The following is a 27744-nucleotide window of genomic DNA, read 5'->3' as shown; positions in this document are numbered from 1 at the left end:
TAACAAGTTACATCAATAAGGGATCATAGCTTTCACCTGGATTCACCCGGTCATGTCATGGAAAGAGCAGGTGTTCATAATGTTTTGTATACTCAGTGTTTACTTTGGTATCTTGGTTTTCATCTTTTTTTTAATCCTTGCTTATGTTTATAACATTGCAAAATGTTTAGGCTATTTATATTCAACTATAAAGTTTTCAGTGGTCACAGAGAGACAGATTAACATCTTTATTCTGTGTTTAGCCTACTTTGTGTAAAGTGACACGGGAGCGAAAACGGTGATCTAACGACACACTTAGCTGTTCTTTGAGTGGTATAAGGCAGGCGTTAGATTACAAGCGATTTCAAGTGAAACGTTAACAAAGACGGTTTTGTGAAACAGCTCCGAAATGTTTATCTAACCATTAACTTAGCCTTAAGATGCTTTTGGGAAACCGGGCACAGGTGTCATAGACTACCGATAACATAGAACCTGAAAATCTGGGACACTCAAATTAGTATCATATGTTACATTTGGTATGGTTGCATAAGACAGAAGGTTACTTAAGGCAAAAATGAAAGGAGGGTGGTTGGTCGGGCATATAACGCGAATGTCTAGCAACCCAAAGGTTGCGTGTTTGAATCTCATCTCAGCTAATTAGCAACTTTGCTACTTTACAGCTACTTAGCATGTTAGCTCACCCTTCCCTTAACCCAACTTTAACCTAACTCCTAACCTTAACCCTAAATGTAACCCCTAAACTTAAACCCTAGCCTAGCTAACGTTAGCCACCTAGCTAACGTTAGAATTAGCCACAACAAATCAGAATTCATAACATATAATTTGTATTGCAAATTCAAAACATATTGTACAAATAGCAATTCATAACCTATCATACGAATTGTAATTCGTAACATATCATACAAATTGTAAATAGTAACATATTATATGAAATGGATGATGGACATCCACAAATGAATACATACCATACCAAACGTAACATATCATACTAATTTCAGTGTCCCCGATTTTCATTTATTATGTTACATCTACCCCTGAGTCCAGGTTGCAACAACTCTTCATAACCTAATGAGAGAGAGAAAGAGAGAAGGGGGAGGGAGAATCAAGTTTATTCTTAATAATTACTACACACTCTTTTGCTCTCCCTCCCTCTCTCTTTCCCTGAAATAGGAGACTTCTCTACCCTCTTAAAGGGGGTACATGCATTCATTGACACTAGATCACCACCCCCTCCTTTTCTACTCTGTTCTCTTCCACTCTCACCCTCTCCTTCCCTCTCTCCTCTCTTCTACTCTACTTTCTTCTCTTACCCTCTCCCCCTCTCCTACCCTCTCTCCTCTCTTCCACTCCCCCCTCCCCCCCACCCATCTGCTGTAAGCGTGTCTTATTTTAGCAACGTATGTCTCTGCAAGCTAAGAGGTGTTGGCTGCCACAGGACCCTCCCAACTCTCATGGCCTGAGGCATGGTATGTGTAACACGTTCCATCTCTACCACAGTGGGTCACAACAACACAATGTGTTATTGAAACTACCAACATCTTGCTACACATACATCCTCAACTGGTCTGTCTCTTCAGAAACCTGAAGATTAGCTGGAGGGCAGGGTAGATGGTGCTTTTCAGGTAATTGTTCATATCCGTCTTGAAGGACCATGATAAAGAGTGCTACCTAATTGAACAGGTTACCTCTATACATGTGGGGAAGCCATGCTGTGCAGAAGTGAAAGCACGATACACCTGCCGGTTGCTATACTGAAGCAGGTGTAGTTCTGGTTCTACCATCCAAATGAACCATAATCAAGGACTGCTGTGTCTGTTTCTCTGGGCGACCTATGCCTGCAGCTGCTTCCTGTATTCCCCATGAAATGGACAGAGAATGATTTGTCTCTGAAAACTCTGCAACCCTCCCTTAAAGAATGCTGAGAATGCTGATCATTGACTACAGCTCAGCGTTCAACACAATAGTGCCCTCCAAGCTTATCACTAAGCTAAGGACCCTGGGACTTAACACCTCCCTCTGCAACTGGATCCTGGACTTCCTGACGGGATGCCCCCAGGTGGTGATGGTAGGCAACAACACATCCACCATGCTGACCCTCAATGCGGAGGCCCCTCAGAGGTGTGTGCTTAGTCCCCTCCTGTACTCCCTGTTCCCCCACAACTGCGTGGCCACATACAGTACGAATCCAACACCATCATTAAGTTTGCAGACGATACGACGGTGGTAGGCCTGATCACCGACAACGATGAGACAGCCTTTAGGGAGGAGGTCAGAGACCTGGCAGTGAGGTGCCAGGACAACAACCTCTCCTTCAACACCAGCAAGACAAATGAGCTGATCATGGACTACAGGAAACGGAGGGCCCAGCACACCCCATTCACATCAACAGGGATGTCCACATCACTAAGGATCTATCATGGTCCAAACACACCAACACAGTCGTGAAGAGGGCAGAGCAAAGACTCTACCTCCTCAGGATACTGAAAAGATCTGGCATGGACCTCAAAAGGTTATACAGTTGCACCATTGAGAGCATCTTGACTGGTTGTATCACCGCTTGGTATGGCAACTGCTTGGCTTCCGACCGCAAGGCGTTACAGAGGGTAGTACACATTGCCCAGTACATCATTGGGGCCGAGCTCCCTGCCATCCAGGACCTCTATACCAGGTGGTGTTAGAGGAAGGAATTACAAATTGTAAAAGACTCCAGTCACCCAAGTCATAGACTGTTCTCTCTGCTACCGCACGGCAAGCGGTACCGATGCACCAAGTCTGGAACCAACAGGACCCTGAACAGATTCAAGCCATAAGACTAAATAGTTAGTTAAATAGTTTACGAAATAGATACCCAGACGATTTGCATTAACCCATTTTGCGCAAACTTTTTTTAGACTCATTACATACACCGCTGCTACTGTTTACCATCTGTTACTTTATTCTTATTTTTAGCTACATATCTCCTTCAATGACTTCGTACCCCTACACATCGACTTGGTACTAGTACCCTTTGTATATAGCCAAGTTATCATTCCTCATTGTGTATCTATTATTACTTTTACAATTATGTGTTTAACTTTTCTATTATTTCTATATTTTCTTTCTTTCTGTATTGTTGGGAAGGACCTGTAAGTAAGCATATCACTGTTAATCTACACCTGTTGTTTTACGAAGCATGTGACGAATAACATTTGATTTGATTTGATTTTAACACCTTTCCCCAAAACCTCACATAGCCAAATCCTACACACCCCATGCTACTCCTCAGGTATCAGTAGATCTGACTTTAATGGAAGAGAGAGCCAACCAATTCTTGGCAGCAACATTAACCTGAACTTTCTCAACAATGCTAGCAATGTACGGCGTCCGTGTACGATGTCTGCACTTCTACTGTGTTATGTTGTGTTCTGTGTGTGTGTGTGTGTGTGTGTGTGTGTGTGTGTGTGTGTCCGTGTGTGTGTGTGTGTGTGTGTGTGTGTGTGTGTGTGTGTGTGTGTGTGTGTGTGTGTGTGTGTGTGTGTGTGTGTGTGTGTGTGTGTGTGTGTATTCATGCACTGGGCCACGCAATGAATTTTCAGATGTATTGCCAAGAGCATGGGGCAAGATAAAAAAAGACACACACACCCCAACATCAGACAATTTATAGCCCTGGCGCCCGTGTGTCACTGAATATCATAGAGTTCTCGGAGGAACACCATGCAGTGGACACCAGCAGAAGTAAGCGTGAGCATAAAAGGCCAAGGTGAGTATAAAGGACAGGAGACATGGAAGATATCCCCTGCTCACACTTATGGTACTCCCGAGCGGCGCAGCGTTCTAAGGCACTGCATCGCACTACAGACCCTGGTTTGATCCCGGGCTGTATCACAACCATGATCGGGAGTCCCATAGGGCGGCGCACAATTGGCCCAGCGTCGTCCGGGTTAGGGGAGGGTTTGGCCGGGGTAGGCTGCCATTGTAAATAAAAATTTGTTCTTAACTGACTTGCCTAGTTAAAAAAAGGTTCAATTCACTGACGCACACATAAGCGTTTCGGTGGCATTTGAAACAATGCAGTACATAATAACAGGGAAGCCCCTATGCACATACCAACAATCAGGAAACATTGGCCAGGGAAAAGTCATTAATCAGCACAAAAGATTGACCTTTTTTCTGTCCTCTGTCTCTGTCTCATATGATCTATCCATCTCTCTGACCTTAGCTGGCCCTCTCTTCCTCTCTTGTGTCTCTCCTCCTCCCTCTCTGTCTCTTTTCTATCTCCATTTCTCCTCCATCCCGTTTCCCTTCGTTGTACTCTGTGTTTATCTCTCCCTTTGTGTGTCTTTTGGCCTCTCTCCCTCCTTTAACCATTCTCTCTCTCTCTATCCTCCAGTCTAAACCTTAGTATTCATTGCACCCTCTGTCTCAGTCTCTCTCTTTATTTATATATATCGCTTTCTCCCTCTCGCTCTCATTTCAATTCAGTTGAAGGGCTATATTGTTATGGGAAACATATGCTTACGTTGCCAAAGCAAGTGAAATAGTTAATAAACAAAAGTGAAATAAACAATCACTCTATCTCTCTCTCTTTCTCAACAGCCTAGCACTCGCTGTAATTGTGAAAGTAATTGTAAATATCCAGTAATGTTACAGTAATGTACTGTTAAACCAAAGTTTCTTTGGAATGTACGGTAACTACTATACTTTTTTTTTTTACAGTAACTTGCAGGTAACTGGATGCCAGTAAGTTATGATAAAAACAACAGGAATTTTTTACTTTTTTTTTTACAACATGCTGCATTACACCATCCTGCCTGGCTTGGCAGCGGAAGTGGCCGTTTACAAATGAGGGCAGAGAGTTGAAAGAAGCCAAATATAACTCTGAACGTTGGCAGGAAAGAGTTAGGGGAAAGAGAAAACAGGTTCTTAGAAAGTGCCTCTGCTCTGCTGGCGTGGTAGTTCTTGAACTGTCTCTCTTTGTCATTCTCACTTCATTCTCCTCCATTTGAATGTTTCCTCCAGTGTCTTTCCATGAACTTTAATGTAACTGAATGAGGGATCTCATGTGTGGGATACTCTTTAACGTGCTGGATACACAAGATACACCTGCTGAAGACCACGCTACAGTAGCTGAAATGTATAGGTTAGCCAAGGGAAGTACCGTCTGACTACATGCACACACACACACACACACAGGCTCGCACAAAACACACACACACGCACTCACGCACGCACACACGCACACACACACACACACACACACACACACACACACACACACACACACACACACACACACACACACACACACACACACACACACACACACACACACACACACACACACACACACACACACACACACACACACACACACACACACACACACACACACACACACACACACACACACACACACACACACACACACAAACATATACTCCAGTAATTAGAGCTAGTGTAATTGGGTCCGGCTGTAAAGTGGCAGGGCTGAGTTGCTAAGGAAGATAGATGTTGTGTTTACTATGGGCTTGTGGCAGTCAACAGTATAGCCTTTAATGACGTTCTCCAACGGCGAAGGAAATATGTGGCGCTGTAAAACTGTGGCCAAGGAGATTACATCATAATGTTTGGAGATGTCATAATCATCATCATTGTCACCATTATCATCATCATTCCCACCTTTGCCCATATCCTCACCATCGTCACCATTGTCACTATGATCAGTGAGTTAAGAATATGTGTGTAACAAGGCATGATACATCAATAAGAATAGTATGACAGTAGGGTAGATGGTGGTGACACACATAACAGTGCAGAACAGGTTAACCAGAGCAAGCAGTTGGTAACCATAATGGAGCTCCCACTAAACAAACTCCCCTAGTATAGCAAACAAACCACCATTAGAGAGAGGGGGGGGAGGAGATTTAATGAGAAAGGCAAATATTTGGCATTGCCTGATTGCAGCGAAGTCTTGTGACCAACACGGTTGTCATATTTTCCACGTGTTAAGTATAGTCAACTCCTTTCTATCAACCTAAACTGACAGTTTGTGTGACCATGTGCTTTTCCTGTGACGGCAAGCAGACAGTTACAGAAGGAAACCTGGTCTCAGGTAATCTACCATCCATCATATTTACCCTCCGTCTCACACTGTATCTGTCTCATTCCTATGCCAAAAATTACCATAATGAGCGTATTTACATTCTTAACATTTCCACTCCAATCATTTAAATTCCCATAGTTCCAATCATTATTCCCATTACAACATTCTCAAATTCATATTCCTTTGTCCCATACTTCCAAACATATTATTTGCTCCGGTGATAAGTCTGGGGGGGGGGGGGGGTTCTCTTCCAACAATAGCCGCTTTTCAGTACTTCAAAGAAGTTAAGGAGTAAGCAGTTTGTGTGTAGTGACATAAATATCAAGGTGAGAGATTAGGCTAATCGCAGTTTTCCTGTTGAATTTTTTTAAACGTTTCTCCAAGCTATTGGCCGCTGGTTATTCAGTAAAGGAGACTGTCTGTTGCAACATCTTATATGGAGGTGTTCAGGTAACGGACTGGAAGACACAGACACTAAACACACACAGATGCAGACACTAGACACAGACACTCACAGACACGACAGACATACAGTATATACAAACACTACACTACACACACACACACACACACACACACACACACACACACACACACACACACACACACACACACACACACACACACACACACACACACACACACACACACACACACACACACACACACACACACACACACACACACACACACAAGGTCCAATCCCTTCAAATGAGCAGGCTGAATGACACTTTCAAAAATCTACAAGACCAAATCCCACTAATAACAGATACTACAGTCCCATGAAATCCTGTACTGCTAGTGATTGGTCGAATAGAGCGCATTTCCCATGGTATATGTTTCAGTATGTTCAGTATAGCATCAGAAGGTCTCCACTGTATGTGCACTTGTCCCTCTCTCTCTTCCCCTCATTCTTTCTTTCTTTCTCTCTTTTTTCCTCTCTCTCCTGCAATGACCTAATGTACCCTCTGAGCAGCAAGACCAAATAACAGGAGAGCGGTCAGCTTCCAGGAAACTCTGCCACGGACTCAACTCAACCAATACTCACTACAGATTATGGTACCAGAGTTGTGCTGGTGGAGACTGGAGATTACTCCAAGAGTAAAGAACGTCACGCTGCATGCTTAGCGAGTACCACTTCCTCATGATTCGGCTCACACCGAGGCTCGCCTCGAACCCTTGCTAGCACACGTGACCGCCGTCCTGAAGCTAGCTATTCGGTGGCACAATTGCGGACACTTTAGGCTGAGAAGTAAGATTTGCACATCTTCATGTGCTACAGAAGCACAGGTCCAGTACCAGTATTATGATTTCACAACTTGTTTCTGGTCTAAATCAGGTTTGTAAAGCTCATCATAGAGCAGTTCTTATCTGGAGAAAAGTTTATAAGCAGGACCCTTACATGATAGAGAGCCTTATAATGACAGACAGTTAAACAATGATGTCGAGAAGGAGTAGGAAGACTTGGATCATCTGTGTCTGATCCCCAACACTGGGTCAGTCTATGTCATTTCACCCCGTCAGGTAAAGGACATTATGACATAATGCTGATTGGATATGCAAATGACATAGTCATTATAGGTGGATAAATTGAAATCAAACAATAGGAATCCTTACATTATTCTTATCATTAGTAAAAGTTTAATAAGCTGCCATCAGGGTACCTCCAAATGAGGAAAAATACTAAAAGGAATATTTAAATTAAATTCATTTCAGATTCAGCCACCTGCAAGCTAATGGTAATTAATTTGATGCAAATTGAAAACACTATCTTAGATGATTGGCTAAGCATGAGGCATAGACTTGTTTCGTGAATCTTCTGTTGCCTCAAAGCCACCACAGCTGTGACAGACCGTTACATTCTGGCTCGTTATACAGCTACGTGCCTGTACTGTTAGCCTGCCAAACTACAATGGCACAATGTTTAAAAGCCATGGGAGATATGGTACTTTGCTCGCTGTATTACTTGTTGGCATAGTAGGCATATGACTCATATATACAGTACTGTACATGAAGGTCTTCACATATTCGTTGTCCACTTGATCAACTTTCTTATTTGTGGCTTGCAGTCTCTGTAAACAGAGAAATTAGGACTTTTATGTATTTGTTGGTCACATACTTGCTTCGAGGCTGTGAAAGCAAGTCTAGAGATTCCCTCTGTGCTGTGGGCTCCACAGTGCAGGGTGGCTTAAGTTTACTGGTCCCAGTATGCAGATGAGCCCATGGTGCAGGTGCCAATGTTAAGGTGGGCCCTATTGTGCAGGTGAGTTCCACAGTGCAGGAGGGCATGCATGTAGGTCCCACTGTGCAGGAAGGCCCTAGCATGCAGCAGCGTCAGAGGGACTCTGCTCTTCTCTGCGTCCTGAACTGTGCGGTTGGCCAACTGTATAAGCAACTGATTATGGAACAGATTATGGAAGTTGAGGAAAAATTTCCCTCCCTCTCTCTCTCTCTCTCTTTCACACACACACACATATCAAAATTAAACACCCATTGTCTCTCTCTCTCTCTCTCTCTCTCTCTCTCTCACACACACACACACACACACACATATCAAAATGAAACACCCTTTGCCTCTCTCTCTCTCTCTTTTACTATTTTTACAAGTCTCTCTACACCTCCCTTTTGCTTTCACTCATGCCCTGTATCTAGACTCTGATCTCCAGATAGATACTTGAGGGACAGCAGATGAAACTTAATCAGTGTTACAAGTGCCACGCTTACAGCAGTTATTTTATTAACAGCTGAATTACTCTGCAACATTTCTAAGAGTGTCATGCCGTAAACCAGTGGCTGAGACTGATTCTTACATAAGAGATGGAAAAAAACACACACACACACACACACACAAACACACACACACAAACTCCATTAGACTAAACTGTGCCTTTCCCCAGGGTTAATATTTAGAGGCATTACGTTTGCAGTGACACACAGCAGCATGTCAGGAGACTGAAGGTCAGCCCCACATGCACGGTTTGATATTTTCCCTCTGGAACTAACCAGGGACAAGGGGTTGGACCAAAGACAGGACACACACAGATCACTTAACCACTCCAGCGACATACCTGAGGCAAAGTCAACAGGTTTACGTAAGGAGACTTGCTCACCTTGGTGCTGACAGAAGCAGGCAGTCAGAGAGAAAGGGAGATAGGAGATATTGTAGGTTAGGGTACATTTCAGACATGTAAAAGGTGTGAGGGTCCCCAATCAAAGAGATGTCACACGAAACATGTTTTTTTTGTGTTTTGTTTTACTAGATCAGGGCTTTGCAGCCTTCTTCAGTGTGTAGAAACAAGCACATTAGGCCATTATGGTCTTGTGTATGAATATAGTAGGAGGCAACTAGTTTGTGTGCGTGTAGTGAATGGAGGGACAGGGAAGCCAACCGGGTCTCTGGCGTGAAAGGGAAACACCAAACGCATTGTGCCAATAGGGTAAACCCACTTGCTGGGAATTGAAATGTGGCTCATATTAGCAAAGATCACTACAATATCATTGAAAAGACTGTGATGATAATATAGTGATAATATCATTGTCTTATTGTGTTTCACAATGATATCATGAGGATATGAATGATTATTTCACAGTTTCATAAATGTGAAGCTGTTTTACGTCTTTGTGTCCTGCTTCGGGTCAGACAGACTGACTGACGGTCGGACTTGTGGACGTGGATCGGACTAGTCTGTCACAGTGAAAGGTCTTAGCTGGCAATGGCCTTTTCTGTTTTTACTGACTGCACCGGACGGCCAGATCACAAGACTCTCCCTGTCCTTCAATATGCACTCTAAAGCACTTCATCAAAATAAATCAGCAACGTTATTACCAACACACACCCACAAAGACTACTATAGGCCCCTCCCCCATTTCCATGATCCTAAATCCTTCACTGCTAACCTAGGGCCAAATTCTAATTTCAGACATCTGACAGCACTGTAAGCACATTGACATCATGTGCGTTCCGGTTTACATCTGGCTCAAATGTTACCTGGTAACGTGCCTGAATTCCATCTTAAACACTCGCCGTCCTCACCTTCTCTTCTCTGTCTTCTCACAACCATTCTGGGATCTTTGGTGTGTTGACATTGGCCCAACTTTGGTCTTGGTCCATATTGTGGGAGCCTGGGGGGAGCCTGTGTTTTGTGTTGGTGCCCGGAGACAGGAGTTTGAATCCAGTCAGACAGAGAAAGTAACAAAGGGAGGGCGCCAAATAAAGTGGTAAAATGAGAACAGAGTACCAGACCAGTAAAGTACAGTACAGAGTAGGCCCATGCACACACACACACACACACACACACACACACACACACACACACACACACACACACACACACACACACACACACACACACACACACACACACACACACACGCAGGCAGGCATATGTGTTTCCACTGAAGGAGGCCATCCTGGAGTTGTGGGCCTGTATGTAATTGACAATGTTCAGAGAGGGACAGAAAGGCACAGACTGAGGGAGAGAAAGACAGAAAGAGAGAGGGAGAGAGAATGTAAGGGATTGAAAAGAACAGAGCTCAGTTATCATGCCCTCTCTGAGTGTATGTGTGTGTATTCTTTTGCAGACAATTGTGTGTGTGTGTGTGTATGTGTGTGTATTCTTTTGCAGACAATTGTGTGTGTGTGTGTGTGTGTGTGTGTGTGTGTGTGTGTGTGTGTGTGTGTGTGTGTGTGTGTGTGTGTGTGTGTGTGTGTGTGTGTGTGTGTGTGTGTGTGTGTGTGTGTGTGTGTGTGTGTGTGTGTGTGTGTGTGTGTGTGTGTGTGTGTGTGTGTGTGTGTGTGTGTGTGTGTGTGTGTGTGTGTGTGTGTGTGTGTGTGTGTGTGTGTGTGTGTGTGTGTGTGTGTGTGTGTGTGTGTGTGTGTGTGTGTGTGTGTGTGTGTGTGTGTGTGTGTGTGTGTGTGTGTGTGTGTGTGTGTGTGTGTGTGTGTGTGTGTGTGTGTGTGTGTGTGTGTGTGTGTGTGTGTGTGTGTGTGTGTGTGTGTGTGTGTGTGTGTGTGTGTGTGTGTGTGTGTGTGTGTGTGTGTGTGTGTGTGTGTGTGTGTGTGTGTGTGTGTGTGTGTGTGTGTGTGTGTGTGTGTGTGTGTGTGTGTGTGTGTGTGTGTGTGTGTGTGTGTGTGTGTGTGTGTGTGTGTGTGTGTGTGTGTGTGTGTGTGTGTGTGTGTGTGTGTGTGTGTGTGTGCGTGTGCGTGTGCGTGTGTGTGTCAGTGGCTTCTGGCTTGCGTCCAGTAGGCAGCTGACAGCCTGGCACGTTGCCACGCACAAACTTAACACCACGGCAACGTGCAGTTTGCCTTGTACACAGCCCTGGCAACATGGCCAAGGCTGTTCCGCTGAATCAACAGCAGCCACTGCCGGACAAATGGGAAACTCATTCATAAAAATCACACAGCAGTGGAATATCCCGTTAGCTTTGGCTACAAATACACCATATATGGCCATATAGACCTACACATAGTCATAAAAAGGCAAACAAATCATATATTAAAGAAAAAAATATTAATCACATATTAAATATATTACACATATTACAGAAACATATTGTGAATGTAAAAGCTAGAATCTGGCAATCTAGTGTACATTATTTTTAAATGGTACATTCTGACTTGCTCTCTCTCTTTCACGTACGCTGATATGATAACGCACCTGTCTTGCTGCTGAAATAATAACAACCCTATTTTACCCAGCAGCACATTAGCTGTGTTCGAACATCCATACTAACATACTGCATACTTAATGAGTATATACTACATACTATATACTATTAGTTAATTTTAGTATACTGTAAACAAACGGTATCCTTTCAGTTAAATGTACTAGCGGTTCACCTGTCTAATGGAAGTTGATGCTGTTGCTATGCAACTTCTTGCTAGCTTGTTAGCATAACAAATTACAAGCTAGACATCTTACAACTTCATTAACAATGTCCATTGAGAATGCACAACGACTATACCACTTAGCTAAGGTAAGAATGGCGTGAATAATCAAGTCAATAAACGTTGGGTAGTTAGTTAGATAGCATATAGTTAATATACATGCAAGTTCGATGTTTTAATAGCCAACTAACATTAGGTAGCTAGCTAACATACCGGTACATACAAGCAACGGCTGTAATGGTATGCTAAGCAGTTTGTAAGGCTAAAGTTGCTGACAAATTGTCAGCTAACATATGTGTAACGTTACTTATTTGAAAAGTCATTACTTTTTTTATTACATTGCTCAACATTTTCTTAACATTTATTATAATTACTTAAAGCAATGAATTTGTATCCAGTCTCGTCAGACTTCGACTTTATATTTTCTGCCATTTTTTTCAAGTATGAAAATGTTGTGAAGCCACGCCCATTTTCTAAAGTATTCAAATCAAATCAAATGTATTTATATAGCCCATCTTACATCAGCTGATATCTCAAAGTGCTGTACAGAAACCCAGCCTAAAACCCCAAACAGCAAGCAATGCAGGTGTAGAAGCACGGTGGCTAGGAAAAACTCCCTAGAAAGGCTAGGATAAAGGATAAAGGATAAAGTAATCCTTCTAACCCCCCCCCCCCCCCCCCCTTAGAGTTAGATGCACTATTGTAAAGTGGTTGTTCCACTGGACATCATAAGGTGAATGCACCAACTCGTAAGTCGCTCTGGATAAGAGCGTCTGCTAAATGACTTAAATGTAATGTAAATGTAAAGGCCAAAACCTAGGAAGAAACCTAGAGAGGAACCAGGCTATGAGGGGTGGCCAGTTCTCTTCTGGCTGTGCCGGGTGGAGATTATAACAGCATGGTCAAATAATAATAATCACAGTAGTTGTCGAGGGTGCAGCAAGTCAGCACCTCAGGAGTAAATGTCAGTTGGCTTTTCATAGCCGATCATTAAGAGTATCTCTACCGCTCCTACTGTCTCTAGAGAGTTGAAAACAGCAGGTCTGGGACAGGTAGCACGTCCGGTGAACAGGTCAGGGTTCCATAGCCGCAGGTTCCATAGCAGCAGCACGGCCAGGTGGACTGGGGACAGCAAGGAGTCATCATGCCAGGCAGTCCTGAGGCATGGTCCTAGGGCTCAGGTCCTCCGAGAGAGAGAAAGAAAGAGAGAAAGAGAGAATTAGAGAGAGCATGCTTAAATTCACACAGGACACCGGATAAGACAGGAGAAGTACTCCAGATATAACAAACTGACCCTAGCCCCCCGATACATAAACTACTGCAGCATAAATACTGGAGGCTGAGACAGGAGGGGTCAGGAGACACTGTGGCCCGATCCGATGATACCCCCAGACAGGGCCAAACAGGAAGGATAGAACCCCACCCACTTTGCCAAAGCACAGCCCCCACACCACTAGAGGGATATCTTCAACCACCAACTTACCATCCTGAGACAAGGCCGAGTATAGCCCACAAAGATCTCCGCCACGGCACAACCCAAGGGGGGGCGCCAACCCAGACAGGAAGATCACGTCAGTGCCTTAACCCACTCAAGTGACTCACCCCTCCTAGGGACGGCATGAAAGAGCACCAGTAAGCCAGTGACTCAGCCCCTGTAATAGTATTGCATTATGCACCCTTAAAGCACGGAAAAAGTGTCCACTGCTTGTGTACTTCGAATTTTGGCTAATGTAGCACGACATCCGGGAACTTTTGGCATGCTAACTATATCCATACTATGACCAAAAAGCATACTTTTTACTCAATATATGTCACAAATAGTACCGTTTGTGTGGTTAGTTTGAGTATTCGAACACAGCTATTGTCTCCTGCAAAGATGAGTCAAAATGAGGACTAAAAGAGATCCTAATAAAATAAAATAAAATCAAACATACAACCACTCTTACCATATGAACAGTTGGACATTGGAAAGATCCTATCCAAATACTGCATTAAATTATTACATTAAATGACATCATACAATATTGTATTTGATCATACAGTATGGCTCTTTGTCTGGTGTTCCATCTCTCCCTCTGAGCCAATGGGATGGCACAGTGTATTAGAGCAGCAGCAGCCCATAAAGCCAAGCAATGCTGGATGGAGGGGTGGGGGTGATGATGATTTCACAGAAAGAGCAGGTGAAGACCCCATATGGACCTGTGTGTGTGCGTGTGTGCGTGTGCGTGTGTGTTTCCATATGAAATGTGAGATCTCTCGTGTCGAGGCAGAGATGTCTGAAGGCTGAGCATATGGACACACACACACACACACACACACACACACACACACACACACACACACACACACACACACACACACACACACACACACACACACACACACACACACACACACACACACACACACACACACACACAGTGCTGCCATATGTTAACACAGTAGGCTATAGTACTCACAATATTTATAGGAATGTAAACATTTGTGCAAGGACAGACACAGAATCGTACAAGCACACACAGCTTGACAATCCTCTTTTGGGGATTGTATACTTCGTACGTGTGTGTGTGTGTGAAAGGGGGGGGATCATGCCATCTTTGAAAAGCAGGATGATCCACATTCCCTCTCCTCCATCCCACCCCATCCATCTCCCCCAGCCCCCTTGATGTAGCCACGCGCCATGTGGTCGAGCCCCTCCACGTCAGGTCTCTCTTAGTGACTGAGGCGAGAGGCAGAGAGCGTGACTGGGAGCGTGACGATGGGGGAGGTGGGGAAGGACAAGATTTGGGGGTGGTAGAGGGTGGGTGCAGGGGGACGAGAGTGGCAACTGCAGCTCTGCAGCTGTGGGCCTACGTGTGTATCGGCAGGAACACACTGTTCTCCCCACTCCCTCCCTCCCTTGCTTTCACATCTCTTTCTCTCTCATCTATCTCTCTCCCTCCTTCACCCATTTGCTCCTTCTCATACACTCTTTCTTTTGCTACATCTCTCTCTTGCTCTCTCCCTCTCTTCTTGTTCCCAAACGGTAGAGACCTTGACAATGAGAGATGTGGCACATTTGTCCAGCCGGCGGAAATCTGAGATAAGTGAAAGGAGAAGAAGGGAAGGCTAAGATCCCTTTCCCCCAAATACACACACCAAATGTGGCCTGAGACGACCTGCCACACCATGTGTGTCCTTGTGTGTTTGCATTTGCAGTAGCACAAAACTGCACGTCACAGGAGGTTGGTGGCACCTTAGTTAGGGAGGACGGGCTCGTGGTAATGGCTGGAGCGGAATGGGTGGAATGGTGTCAAATACATTAAACACATGGTTTCCATTTGCTCCGCTACAGTCATTATTAAGAGCAGCCTCTGCTGCGCGTACCAATGCATTTATTCTTAAACTACCCAGTTTGGCTAATCTGAAACATACTCAGACAAAATAAGCCTTATAGCATACAACAACACATACTGTGTCCTCTACATATCCAAGGCCCTATAGCATACGTATGGGGCCTCGGTCTCTCATTGCGATTAAGAGTAATCAAGTAAGCTTATATATGTGTGCATGCGTGCTGATATGAGAACCCCTTCCTCCCTTTGGCCAGATAAATAGCTCCCTGAGTTTACTTGTGTCACACAACAACCTACCCACTGGAGCGTCTACCATCCAATCATGTGACCAGACAAAGGGCTGCAATCTGGTCTGTGTGCACACACCCCTTTAAGGCCAAGGTCAGACACAATACAATACACAAAGCATGGGAGGAGGAGGAGAAGGAGAGGGAGGAACAGAGGAAGAGGGAAGATGAATGAAGTAAAGAAAGACTGGGGGGGTGTAGGAATGAACAGATAAAGTAGGAGAGGGAAGAGAAGAAAAGGGAGTGAAAACCAGGACAAAAGAGGGAAAACAGACAGGGATGAGATCAGTCAATCTGTCTGTCTGTCTGTCTGTCTCAGTCAGTCAGTCTGTCTGTGTCTGTCATTCAAGTCAAATCACACCATATACAGCTTGTTTGATTGGTTGTTTCTGTGTCTGACACTCCAGCAATTCCATTGCTGCTAAGCCGCATTAAAAAACCTTCGCAACAGCACTGCACCGTGGTCTGCTGCTACCTCTACTGGCTTAACACTGATAGAGCTTCCCAGATAGTGGTTCGGAAGCCGAGACCCACTGGTGTGTGTGTGTGATATGTGCGCGTGTTTTATTTTAAGACCAGCACAGACTAAACAGCAATCCTCAGTGTTCTTGCTGTGAAAGTCTGGTTCAAGGACTTGATAGTAGGACGCCAGAGCACAGCCTCTTTCAGAGCACAGCTTACCCTTCACAACTGCAAACTGTCTGATATAGTAGAGCTAGTCACAAAGTGGATTTTAAAATAATCTCAAATTGTAATTAATTACAAAATAGTAACATAGCTACAGAGGTTGTTATGCAAAGCACATACGTATGTCACCTACTGCTCTCCTTTATTTTTCACCCAATTGGAGATCATTCCTTTTTGTGTGTATTAATTACTTTTTTTGAGTTTGCAGTGATCTTTCATTTAAAATATTTTGCAATGCCTATGTTAATAAGGATCACAGAGGGAGTGAAATGGAGTTTGAGGGAGTTGAAGAGAATGAGGAAGAGCCAGTGTCTGGGAAGAGTGGAAAGGAAACAGTCAGGAAATAGAAATCCACGACGTGTCCACGAGGATTCTTCGATAATTGGAGTGCAATTCAAGGACAAAGTCAAGCATGGGGTTTTGTCTGATCAATTTGAGTTATCGGGGTGGGTGGAGAGTAAACTAGAAAATAGATCCTCTCAAGGGGGTGATAACAGTGCCTATACTTATAGGTTGAGCAACTTACGAAGGTTCCTGGCATGTGTGGAGCCTGACGATTAACCAGAAATCGAGGTGGCTGGAGGGAGGACAGTCTGGCCGTGATGCTGTGCCTTGAGTTGGAGGTTCTCCATGATCAGCACATGCTCTAACATCTCCCTAGTGTTTTCGCAGCCAGAAGTCTGGGCATGTAGCGTCAGTGTGCAAGAAGGTACAGTCGTGCAAGAAGGTACAGATGTGGTGGATGTCTGGAGGTCAAGCCCCAGCGGCATAGTAGTAAATGTTTAGGTAGTCCCGGTTAGTGAAACGAATACAGGTAGCTAAAGTCAGAGTAGGACAGGGTGTTACGCATGGAGAGGCAGTGAGAAGGGTTGAGGGTGGAGACGGAGGGAACACTCCCTCTGTTGCTTTGAAGGGCAAATGGCATTAGTGAATGTTCCCATGTCAGTGTGTGGACCCCAAAAAACTGTGCATTGATAAATCCAGGTTCTTGGCCGCGATGGTCGTGCATTGTGCTGCGCAAGTAGAAAGTAGGTCTGAGAGAATTGCCATTATTGTGAAAGCGGACAGATGTTTTCTGGAAGTCCTAGACGTAACTGCAGAGAATCTACAGAAGATGTTGGAAGAACTCTGTAGTTTGGATAGTGGGGTAGGGGTGAGTAGTGTAGTATACAGTGGGTAGAGTAGTATACAGTATGTAGCAGATGAAGTAGAAATACAGTTGGAGGTACTGCAACATTCTATTGGATGCCAACCACCGTTAAACCTCAACAAAGAAGACGACTCTGAGTCGGCTGCTGGAGAAGGAAAACCACTGCTGCTATCATCACCGGGACCACGTCACACCCTGCTGTCAATGACCTTGCAACCAAAGGGGGACCAGTGGCTCCCCCTTTTCCTCTCCCCCCATCTGTCGCATGCACTGGACCGGACCATGGACTGGGTGCCACACACTTTATGACAACGAGGAACGACTGCCGAACAACTACCAACAAAACACACAAACCAATGGCAGATGAGCGACCGATGGGTGGTGGCGGAGGCCATCTTAACGACTCTCTAACAGCAAGGACTATCTCTGGGACTGAGCATACGGTTCTTGTGAATGTGTGTAGTGTGAACCCAAGATTGTTTTATAAAAAAAACGTATTGTGTAGATTAAAACCCACAATTGTGGTGTTACAAGATCATTAGTGGTCTAACAAATTAAGCCATTAGCTTAATTGAAGTTATAGCTTTCTAGAAGACTTTCTAATGAGGCCCAGACTGTCTAATGAGGTTGTGGAGATGGAGGTCTGACTTTCTCCCTCCTCTTGGCCTCCTAGCACCTCCTTCTCTTGGCATAAGGCTCCAGGAAGCTTCTCCTTCTCTTCCTGAGACATTCCTCATTTTGAACAGCTCCTGCTCTTGACTGCTTTATCCTCTACCATGTCCACATCCATTTGGCTCTACAGTCGTGGCCAAAAGTTCCCATTGACCTTAATCCCATTGACCACAAGTTCTCAATGGGATTAAGGTCTGGGGAGTATCCTGGTCATGGACCCAGAATATCAATGTTTGTCCCCCGAGCCACTTGGTTATCACTTTTGCCTTATGGCAAGGTGCTCCATCATGCTGGAAAAGGCATTGTTCATCACCAAACTGTTCCTGGAAGTTGCTCTCGGAGGAAGTGTTGGTACCATTCTTTATTCATGGCTGTGTTCTTAGGAAAAATTGTGAGTGAGCCCACTCCCTTGGCTGAGAAGCAACCCCACACATGAATGGTCTCAGGATGCTTTACTGTTGGCATGACACAGGACTGATGGTAGCGCTCACCTTGTCTTCTCCGGACAAACTTTTTCCCGGATGCCCCAAACAATCGGAAAGGGGATTCATCAGAGAAAAGGACTTTACCCCAGTCCTCAGCAGTCCAATCCCTGTACCTTTTGCAGAATATCAGTCTGTCCCTGATGTTTTTCCTGGAGAGAAGTGGCTTCTTTGCTGCCCTTCTTGACACCAGGCCATCCTCCAAAAGTCTTTGCCTCACTGTGCGTGCAGATTCACTCACACCTGCCATTCCTGAGCAAGCTCAGTACTGGTGGTGCCCCGATCCCACAGCTGAATCAATTTTAGGAGACGGTCCTGGCGCTTGCTGGACTTTCTTGGGCGCCCTGAAGCCTTCTTCACAACAATTGAACCGCTCTCCTTGAAGTTCTTGATGATCCGATAAATGGTTGATTTAGGTGCAATCTTACTGGCAGCAATATCCTTGCCTGTGAAGCCCTTTTTGTGCAAAGCAATGATGACGGCACGTGTTTCCTTGCAGGTAACCATGGTTGACAGAGGAAGAACAATGATTCCAAGCACCACCCTCCTTTATAAGCTTCCAGTCTGTTATTCGAACTCAATCAGCATGACAGAGTGATCTCCAGCCTTGTCCTCGTCAACACTCACACCTGTGTTAACGAGAGAATACCTGACATGATGTCAGCTGGTCCTTTTGTGGCAGGGTTGAAATGCAGTGGAAATGTTTTTGGGGGGATTCAGTTCATTTGCATGGCAAAGAGGGACTTTGCAATTAATTGCAATTCATCTGATCACTCTTCATAACGTTCTGGAGTATATGCAAATTGCCATCACACAAACTGAGGCAGCAGACTTCGTGAAAATTAACATTTGTGTCATTCTCAAAACTTTTGGCCACTGCTGTACTTCATCGAGGGATGAGGCCAGTGGAGGGAAGCACTTAGTGTTCACCTGTGGTCCCTAAGTCCAGTCCATGTAGTCAATATAATGTCCCCATACAGGACTGGAGCTGGGCTACAGGAGGTTAGATGAACCAACTTGGAAGGGATGGGCTGGTGTACCTACTAGAAGAGATGTAGCCACTTTGAAGGGTGGTGTTTCCACAGGCCTGTTGAAAGGTGTTGTAGTAGAGGGCCTGTTGAAGTTAGGTGGACCATTGTGGCTGTTGGAGTGGTGTTTCCTGGGTAGGCGCCACTGTGTTGGGAGCCAAGGAGCTGCAGGCACCCAGGTTCTGGGGGACGGTAGTGGCCAACGGCTGTTGGACGACATGGACATTTTTCTGAAAAGGGTTCTAACAGGTTTCTGAACAGGATGCTTTTTCAAGTAATTCAGAAAATCTGCCATAATAATAAATGCGTTTTAAAGTGACCTGGGCCAGGTTTCCTGAAAGCATATTTTGAGCTTGCAAGTCCTAAGTTCTGTAGCAGAGTTCTATCGATCGGACATCAGTCACTTCACAGTGGCGGTTGCATAGAAATAGAATCTCATTTTAGTTCTATGTGCAATTGGTCTGTGACATCATCCACTGTCAGAGCTAGATGGAAGGATGACTAGTAGTAGTACTGAACTTTAATGTGACCTTGTATTTCTGTGTCCTCTACAAACAAACTGCCCAGTCACTGTCTCCGTACCTTTCAATTTTGTGTAGACCTTAATTATTATTACATGTAGGCCGTACTTGGCAGCTCTCTCCTTTCCAATCTCTCTCTCTGTACTTGGCAGCTGAATTACAGTGCACAAGTAAAACAAGAAATGTAAAATAATCTAAAGAAAGTCAGGACTGCTTCAGTGAGTAGAGTAAAGGAACAAAGAAAAGACACTGGAAAAAAAGTGTTTATTGGTTTTTGAACACTTTAGAAAATACAAAAATCATTCACAGCATCAATCATTTAAAATAAGCTATCTAATCATTTCCTGATATTCATTGAAAACATTTCCCACCAGAGCCCTTAAATCCAGAACATTAAAAACTAGTGCAATGAAAATAAGAATACCTTTTAAATTAAAACTTGTAAACATAAGAAACTACAGTGCAGTGGCAGTGACCAGCATCATCATGGTTACTGTCAATTGCATAATCAGAACATTCCTGAGTATTGAGTGATGTCATCTCAGGGAGACAACTGTCATCTTTGTGGGACAACATTAAAATAGCATTTGCTCTGTCCATTCTGGAGAGATCTACTTTGCTCCCTTCCTTGAGGTATTCATTGATGAGAATGTTCCCGGGACTACCCATACGTAAAATGTATGCACGCATGACTAAGTTGCTTTGGATTAAAAAGTCTGCTAAATGGCATATATTATAATGTTGGATTAGTGAAAAAGTAGAGCTGAGAGAAAGCAGGTATCATCTTAAGGAGACATCAAAGACAATGGGGGAAGGTTACAGTACGATGGGTGAGATACCGTTGGCGTGGCGATGGAAGGCGGGTCCCCTGAGCTTTCCCCCGATGTGGGTGTTCTCCTGGTCAGCAGGGGCTGAGATATACCACATGACCACACCCGAGGGGTTGATGGACACAACAAAGTGTGTGGAGTCCTTCAGTGTGGGCATTTCCCGCTCCGCAAACACATCATAGATCTGGAGAAAGGGAGGGGGAAGGAAGGAGAGAGAGTACGGGACATGAAGGAAAAAAGGAGATATGAAATGGCATGATTGAGGCAACGCCAGCAATATGACTTAGAGAAACCGGGACCAGACTGACCTTGTAGCTGCCAGTGGTGTAATTGAGTTGTCCCAGGGAGGCCTGGTAGCGGTAAGGCATGTCAGTACGACGACTGAAGAACACTAGAGCACTGGCCTTATCAGACAGAGGGCGCCAGAACACCTCAATACCGCTCTTCTCCTGAGAATAAGACAGGAAGCAAGGTACAGAGAGAGAGAGAGAGAATAATAAGATTGAGGACATTTAGATTCAGCTCAACAACAACTCAGGAGGAGTATTTGACCCTGATAAGACTATAGAATGTGGGTCTTACCTTGATCAGGCGTCTACCCTGGATGCCCATGGGGTCCTGGCTGATGCCGATGGCCACCTTGTTCTGCAGGATGGTGCGTGCCCCGCTGCTAATGGTCCTCAGGTCGTTGGACATGAAGAGAGGAGCAGCCATGATGGCCCACAGAGCCATCTGAGACCGAGACTGATCCATGCTCAGCCCAAAGTCCCCGACCACCAGCTAGAATACACAGTCAGTTCAGCCAGAAGCTAAAACATACTCGGTCATCTCCTCACTCTGAATATGCACGACAAATTGGTTATTTAATTGAATAGCAACATTTCCTCTACAGTGAAATGGAGAGTTTGACAAAGACAGACCATGTCAGGGTCATTCCACCGGCCGGGTCCAGCTGCAGGCTGTAGGACGTCTTGGTTGTTGAAGAACCAATCAGCAATGCTCAGCACACTATTCCACGAGTCCTCTATGTCACCATAGTTACGCCACAGGTTACAGATCTCTCCCAGTTGGGTGTAGTTCACCTGAGAAACAAATGTAGAAGAGGTCAACTTAGAAAATGTCTAAATATGATCTGTATATAAACTGGATTGACTTACAGCAAATATGAACCCCTCCTTATTACAAAAATATGTAATTATTTAAATGAAATTTGATTAACCTTGGGTGGGAGTCCACCCTGGTAGGCTGGCCAACTGCAAGAGTAGCCAATGGGGCGTCCGGTAGCGTTCAGAGCCTTCGACATGGCAGGGTAGCCTATAGGAAAGAACAGTGTCTGTGTCAAGCAAGCAGCTGAGGGTTGAGTAAACCACTTATCTCCTGTTTCAACCTTCAGTATGTCCATCCACAACTCTCCCCTTACTCATGCCTCCAACTCTCCCCCCTTCCTCACCCTGCTCCTGCTCCGTAGCGTTGGAGTAGCAGCCATCAAACTTCAGCATGTCCACTTTCCAGTCAGCGAAAGTCTGAGCGTCTATAGTGATCTTGTCCAGGGGGGTCCCAGGGTACCCTCCACATGTGAGTGTGCCCATGTCCCCGTAGATACCCAGCTTCAGCCCCCGGTCATGGATGTAGCTCGCCAGGTTGGGGATCCCACTTGGGAACCTGAGAGAGGAGGTTATAGATACACAGGTTAGACAGACATGTAACACATATTCATACAGACACAATAGTTTGAGCACAATAATGCCAATATACCCCACCTGAGAGAATGGGCTATATGAGTATCATATGACTGACAAGTCAGTGACCTCAATATATTGGTACAATATATGTCAACAACCTCAATATAGATATATTCCACCTGACAGTAGACAATATGGCAATACATAGATAAGATGCATGAGATACAAGTGCAATAAAGTTGTAAACATTAACAGTGCTTGTGAGAACAAAACATGTGTGTTACTCCGTTCAGTAGCCTACCGCTTAGGGTCAGCCTGCAGGCGTCCATTACGGTCTCTGTCCTTGGAGGCCCAGCAATCGTCTATGTTGACGTAGACATATCCCAGCTCCCTCCAGCCGTCCTCAGCCAGCCTGTCTGCCATGTCCCGGAACAGAACCTCACTGTGGGAGGACGGCGCAGAAGAAGAGAGGAAAATGTCAGGAGTTCCTATAGCCTATATTATAAATAAGTGTCAATGTTGGCTCTGAAATCTCTTCCTCACCTTGTCTCCTTTCCTTGTTATGAAAGGCATTCCCAAGAACGGGAAGAGTTCAGAATCATATTTTTGTCTTACCTGATGCAGTTCTTGGGGTCGTTCTGACAGTCGATGTCACAGCGGAAGCGTTCCCATGCCAACCAGCCCATAGGAGGGGTCCTCATCAGACCATTGTCCAGGGCAAGGGTGGCCACAAAGAGCGCCAGCACACACAATGCTACTGCAAATCGCATTCCTGAAAGAGACAGACGTTTGTTACAGTACAAAGTCACTAAAACTGGGATGTAGCATCCAGATTTGCCCAAACATAAGGAATGCACGTAAATCGCTTTAATTTTAAAGTATCTGCTTCTGTACAGGCATAATGAACATGACCCTGGTGGACATTCTGCATAACTGAATAGAGTCAATGTGCAGTGTATATTGATACACCTGAGTGTCACACGACTGACTGGGTGTGCCAACTGCCAAAGGAGGTAGGAGAGGAGGAGGGGTGGGAAAACAAAGAAGGCGTGACAACACTAACCTGTTTAACCTTTTACCATTATAAGACAAACACTACACATGAATAATACCTGAACTGTACAAGTCACCTGACCATAACTGAACTCAAGGAATGATTAGCTTGTGCATATGCACAGTGTATATATTGAAACACAAGCAAATACCAGGATACAAAATAAACCAGGAAACAAAATAAAACTTAAATGACACAATATGGCCCAGAGCTAGGCAGAAAAGACAGATAAATAATAGTAATACCATGATAATCTGACCATTAGCCTACATGAGAAAATGTTAGCTGGTTTGACGTATTTAGTAAGTATAAAGTCATTGGATAGGAAACAGCGACTTGAATTGCTACTGTAGCTACGCATCACTTAGCAGAACACCGCAAGAGTGATACATTGTAACAATTGACTGGTTCTTCAAAGGGAGTCTAGTAACTTTAGCCTGATACAGATACTATGCAACTTTAGATGCAAATATATTTAACAAGAGTCGACTTTCAATGAGCACAAGTCCTGTATCAAAATATGCAAGAATGAATTCAATACTCACTGGGTTATTTTTTTTACAGCTTGTAAAGCAGCGTTCGGTTAGTGCCTCAAGGGTGTCGCCTATGCTCTGCTTTGAAAATAATACAAACCACATCTGATCACACATTTGAGGAAGCGGTTATCACATGATCCAGCGCGTTGTTGTCAGCTGACAAAAGAGGGGTGGGGACAGAGTGAGAAGGAAAGGAAGCAATGACGGTTATGAAGGAACCTAAACCCTGTTAGAATATTATTCAAATAAATGTATCCTTCCCTCCTTTCCTTGAAGTACAGATGTGACACGTGACATACTCACTGCTCCACACAAAATCTTGAGAAATTAATTTTGAAAAACATATCCTAGACATACTTGCATTGCAAGTTCTAGGATGTTAAGAGAGTCTAAGAATGAGTTGTAGTAAAACAAATGTGTCAACTTGTCATACATTAATAACAAGAATGACAGTAATAAGGTCACTAAGAAAAACGATATATATATATATATTTTTTTTTTAATGGGTTAGTTACTGGAAAAACTGCAGTGCTTGTCACATGTCATGAGCATCCTAGAGGTGGAGCTAAAGACAGGAAGTCAGTGGATCCACTTGCTGTTATGGCAGGAACAGCCCATGGTAAGATACTCGTCTGTAGTAGTTTAACACTCAAAGTAACTTTGATTTGTAATTTTACTATGTATGTTTTCTGTCTCCGTGTACCTGTTAGCACATATTCTATCCAATAGGTTTAGTAAGAACCTGCTTTTTTAATATCCTAGGGAGCTTGCAGGCATGACAGAGTTGAGATAAGAGCAATAAACTCTTGAGTAGAAACACCATTGAATATTGCAGCCAAAACTTTGTGCGTCATAACGTTACACTATGGACAGAAATGGTCTGTTGAGTTGAGTTTGTTGACTTTTCGGGTAATTCAGTCACTCTTTCAGGTTTGAATTTCAGCGTGTTAAGAGACCGGGTGCATTGTGGTTTCAGTTTCCATATACCGTGACAGAGTGACTAGTCTTGACAAGGAAGGAAGAGTGTATTACTGACAGTTTTGTTGTCTGGCCTGTTTATTAACAAGTTTCCCACACGTCACTGCATTCCATAGTGATACAATATCTATTCACATTATAGCTGTAACATCTGCTAACCATGTGTATGTGACCAATTTGATTTGACTGAGCTTTTTCATCTGTGACAGTTCGTTCTCGTGTTGGTTGTTCTACTCTTGTCCTTCACTGACACCTGGTGGACAATATGAGTGGTCTCTGTCTAGACTCGAGGTCTATTCACAGTGGGTATAGATCTTCCAGAACTGTTCATACTCACAGTGGTAAAGTAGAGAATCATGTTCTGTCTCTCCTAGGTGTGGTTGGAATGGTGGAGGTGGTCCTGAGGAGCGTAGCGGCTGGGTTCGCCATCGGAGAGACAGCTCTGGCTGCAGCCGAACCCTACTTGACCACAACTGGACCACTTATGATCACCGCCGCCCGAGCAGCAGGAGAGGTTGGCGTGGCGGGGGTGGGAGCGGTAGCCACGTGCCTGGTGTTCACTACGGCATTGGTATCCATGGGAACCGGACTTCTCCTCGCCTCCATGGTGATGCGACTGATAGGGAGGGAAGGAGGAGGTGGAGCTAGAGCGAAGGCGGCGGAGGTGGTTGGAGGGGTCACCATCACGGTGGGAGCCGTGGCAACTGGAACACTAGTGGGCGCACTCCCCGTGTGGGGCCACTTCCTGGTCCAGTGCATCATGGTCCTGCTAGTGTACCCTTACACTTACGTGAATGAGATGACCGCGGTCCTCTCTGTTTTTTTCTCTACTCTCTACCTCAGTGTGGCGATGGGCCGTATGGGCGTCATCACAGGACTATTTACTATGGCCATTGCTATCTCGTCCCTCTGTGTCCTACTGAAGGCCCTATCAGAGAGAAGAACACAGCAGAGAGCCGAAGGAAACAGCAAATGGTCAGAGAGGTTACTGCTATACTCAGTTGTTGTGGCAATAGTAGGTTTCCCTATGGGTGTGGGGGATACAGGTGGGTCAGGGTCAGAGGTGACTGTGATGCTGGGGTCAGTGCTGTGGGTGGGGACCCTGGCTGCAGGACTGCTAGGAGCTGCTCTGGGAACAGTGGCTGTGGTGAGTTTGGGACCAGAGGGGGCAGCGAGGGTGGCGGTGGGGGCGGCAGTGACATCCTCTTGTACCCTGAGACTCATTCTCCCAGTATGCTCTTTGCTGGGGTCGGGGGGCAGCATAGGGGGTCTGTTAGGGGGAGCCACGGCTGCAGGGGTGTCACTGGGGGCCGCGAGTGTTGCTGCTGGACCAGAATTTAGAACCAGAGCGACGACACTAGTAGTTCTAGGCTCTGTAGCAGTAGGTGCGGTGCTAGGCTTCTGGGGTTTAACACTGGGAACTGTCATTCTGGGACCAGCAGAAATAATAACAGTGACCTTTGTTGCAGTGGGGGCCTTTATACTGGGTGCACCAAAGAGTCCGTTCCACACTCAGATTAAACTGAGGGGTGAGGTCCTTACAGGGACCAGCCTGATAGGAGGAATCGGCATGGAAACAGTAACCGCGGCTGCTGCACCTCTCGGAGCTGGGGCACTGGGAACAGCAGCGCTAGGAACTGCTGCACTGGGAAGACTGGGGACAGTAGGAGTACTGGTGGCAGCAGTAGTGGCACTGGGAAAAACGACATGTGGATTGGGAGCCTGAGACAGTGGCTTCCAGCAGCAGACTGTTATCTCTGCTAATTCTCTGTGTGTGTGTGCACGTATTTGTACGTTACTGAGACTTTACAGAATACATTGACATTATTTGCTGACAATGGCAGGTTATTGACCTAACAAATCCCAATAAACTTGAAGTATAAATCAAGGTGTGTATCATTTGTCTTTGATTATGAGGATGGTCATTAGGAGGCTGCAGGACTGGGTTTGGGTTTAATTAGGGATGTATGAGAACTACCACCCTCTCCCTTCTTCTCTTAATTCCCTGCTCCATCCCTTCCCCAAGACACAGATGATTCAGGAGAATGTTCAGCAACAGTCACGTCGGGCATGGGGCAGGTCATACGCCTGGCTGCTGCGTGTGCCTGCCAAGTGTCATGCATCTCACCTTTGCGCTGAGTCCCTCGAACGGCTCTGCCAGGTCTTCTTCTGACGGCAGCAACAGCAGTGGTGGAAAAAGTACCCAACTGTCATACTTGAGTAAAAGTAAAGATACCTAAATAGAAAATGACTCAAGTAAAAGTAACACAGTAAAATTCTACTTGAGTAAAAGTATTTGATTTAAAATATACTTAAGTATCAAAAGTAAATGTAATTGCTAAAATATACTTAAGTATCAAAAGTAAAACAATTAAAAATTCCTTATATTAAGCAAACCAGACGGCACAACATTTTTTTTCTTTCAATTTACGAATAGCCAGGGGCAGACTCAAATACTCAGACAATTTACAAATGAAGCATGTGTGTTTAGTGAGTCCGCCAGATCAGAGGCAGTAGGGATGACCAGGGA

The 27744-nt window shown here is 44.9% G+C and overlaps 2 protein-coding genes across 2 annotated transcripts; one reads left to right on the top strand and one right to left on the bottom strand.

Annotated features, from left to right (window-relative positions):
* Positions 1-20381: 20381 nt before the first annotated feature.
* On the bottom strand, positions 20382-24369 carry LOC139556417 (alpha-N-acetylgalactosaminidase-like). Its single transcript, XM_071370352.1, has 9 exons — positions 24246-24369; positions 23262-23418; positions 22948-23088; positions 22415-22626; positions 22184-22278; positions 21885-22046; positions 21547-21744; positions 21273-21413; positions 20382-21148 (listed from the first exon to the last, which is right to left on the bottom strand). The coding sequence occupies exons 2-9, from the start codon at positions 23414-23416 to the stop codon at positions 20951-20953; spliced, it is 1302 nt and encodes a 433-aa protein (XP_071226453.1). The 5' UTR covers positions 23417-23418; positions 24246-24369; the 3' UTR covers positions 20382-20950.
* A 356-nt stretch (positions 24370-24725) lies between these two features.
* LOC139556416 (uncharacterized) lies at positions 24726-27102 on the top strand. Its single transcript, XM_071370350.1, has 2 exons — positions 24726-24855; positions 25589-27102. Exons 1-2 carry the CDS (start codon positions 24837-24839, stop codon positions 26938-26940), a joined length of 1371 nt encoding a protein of 456 aa, XP_071226451.1. The 5' UTR covers positions 24726-24836; the 3' UTR covers positions 26941-27102.
* Positions 27103-27744: the final 642 nt, after the last annotated feature.

Source organism: Salvelinus alpinus, chromosome 27 (assembly GCF_045679555.1).
Source record: "Salvelinus alpinus chromosome 27, SLU_Salpinus.1, whole genome shotgun sequence".
Classification (NCBI taxonomy): domain Eukaryota; kingdom Metazoa; phylum Chordata; class Actinopteri; order Salmoniformes; family Salmonidae; genus Salvelinus; species Salvelinus alpinus.
This window is presented reverse-complemented; position numbering and strand designations above follow the sequence as displayed.

Coding starts and splice junctions, on each gene's coding strand:
- LOC139556417 (XM_071370352.1), bottom strand. CDS start 23,416: ATGCGATTTGCAGTAGCATTGTGTGTGCTGGCGCTCTTTGTGGCCACC. Junction 23,089..23,261: donor GACCCCAAGAACTGCATCAG/GTAAGACAAAAA, acceptor GTCCTCCCACAG/TGAGGTTCTGTTCCGGGACA. Junction 21,745..21,884: donor GGTGGAATGACCCTGACATG/GTCTGTCTTTGT, acceptor TGTGTATTCTAG/CTGGTGGTCGGGGACTTTGG.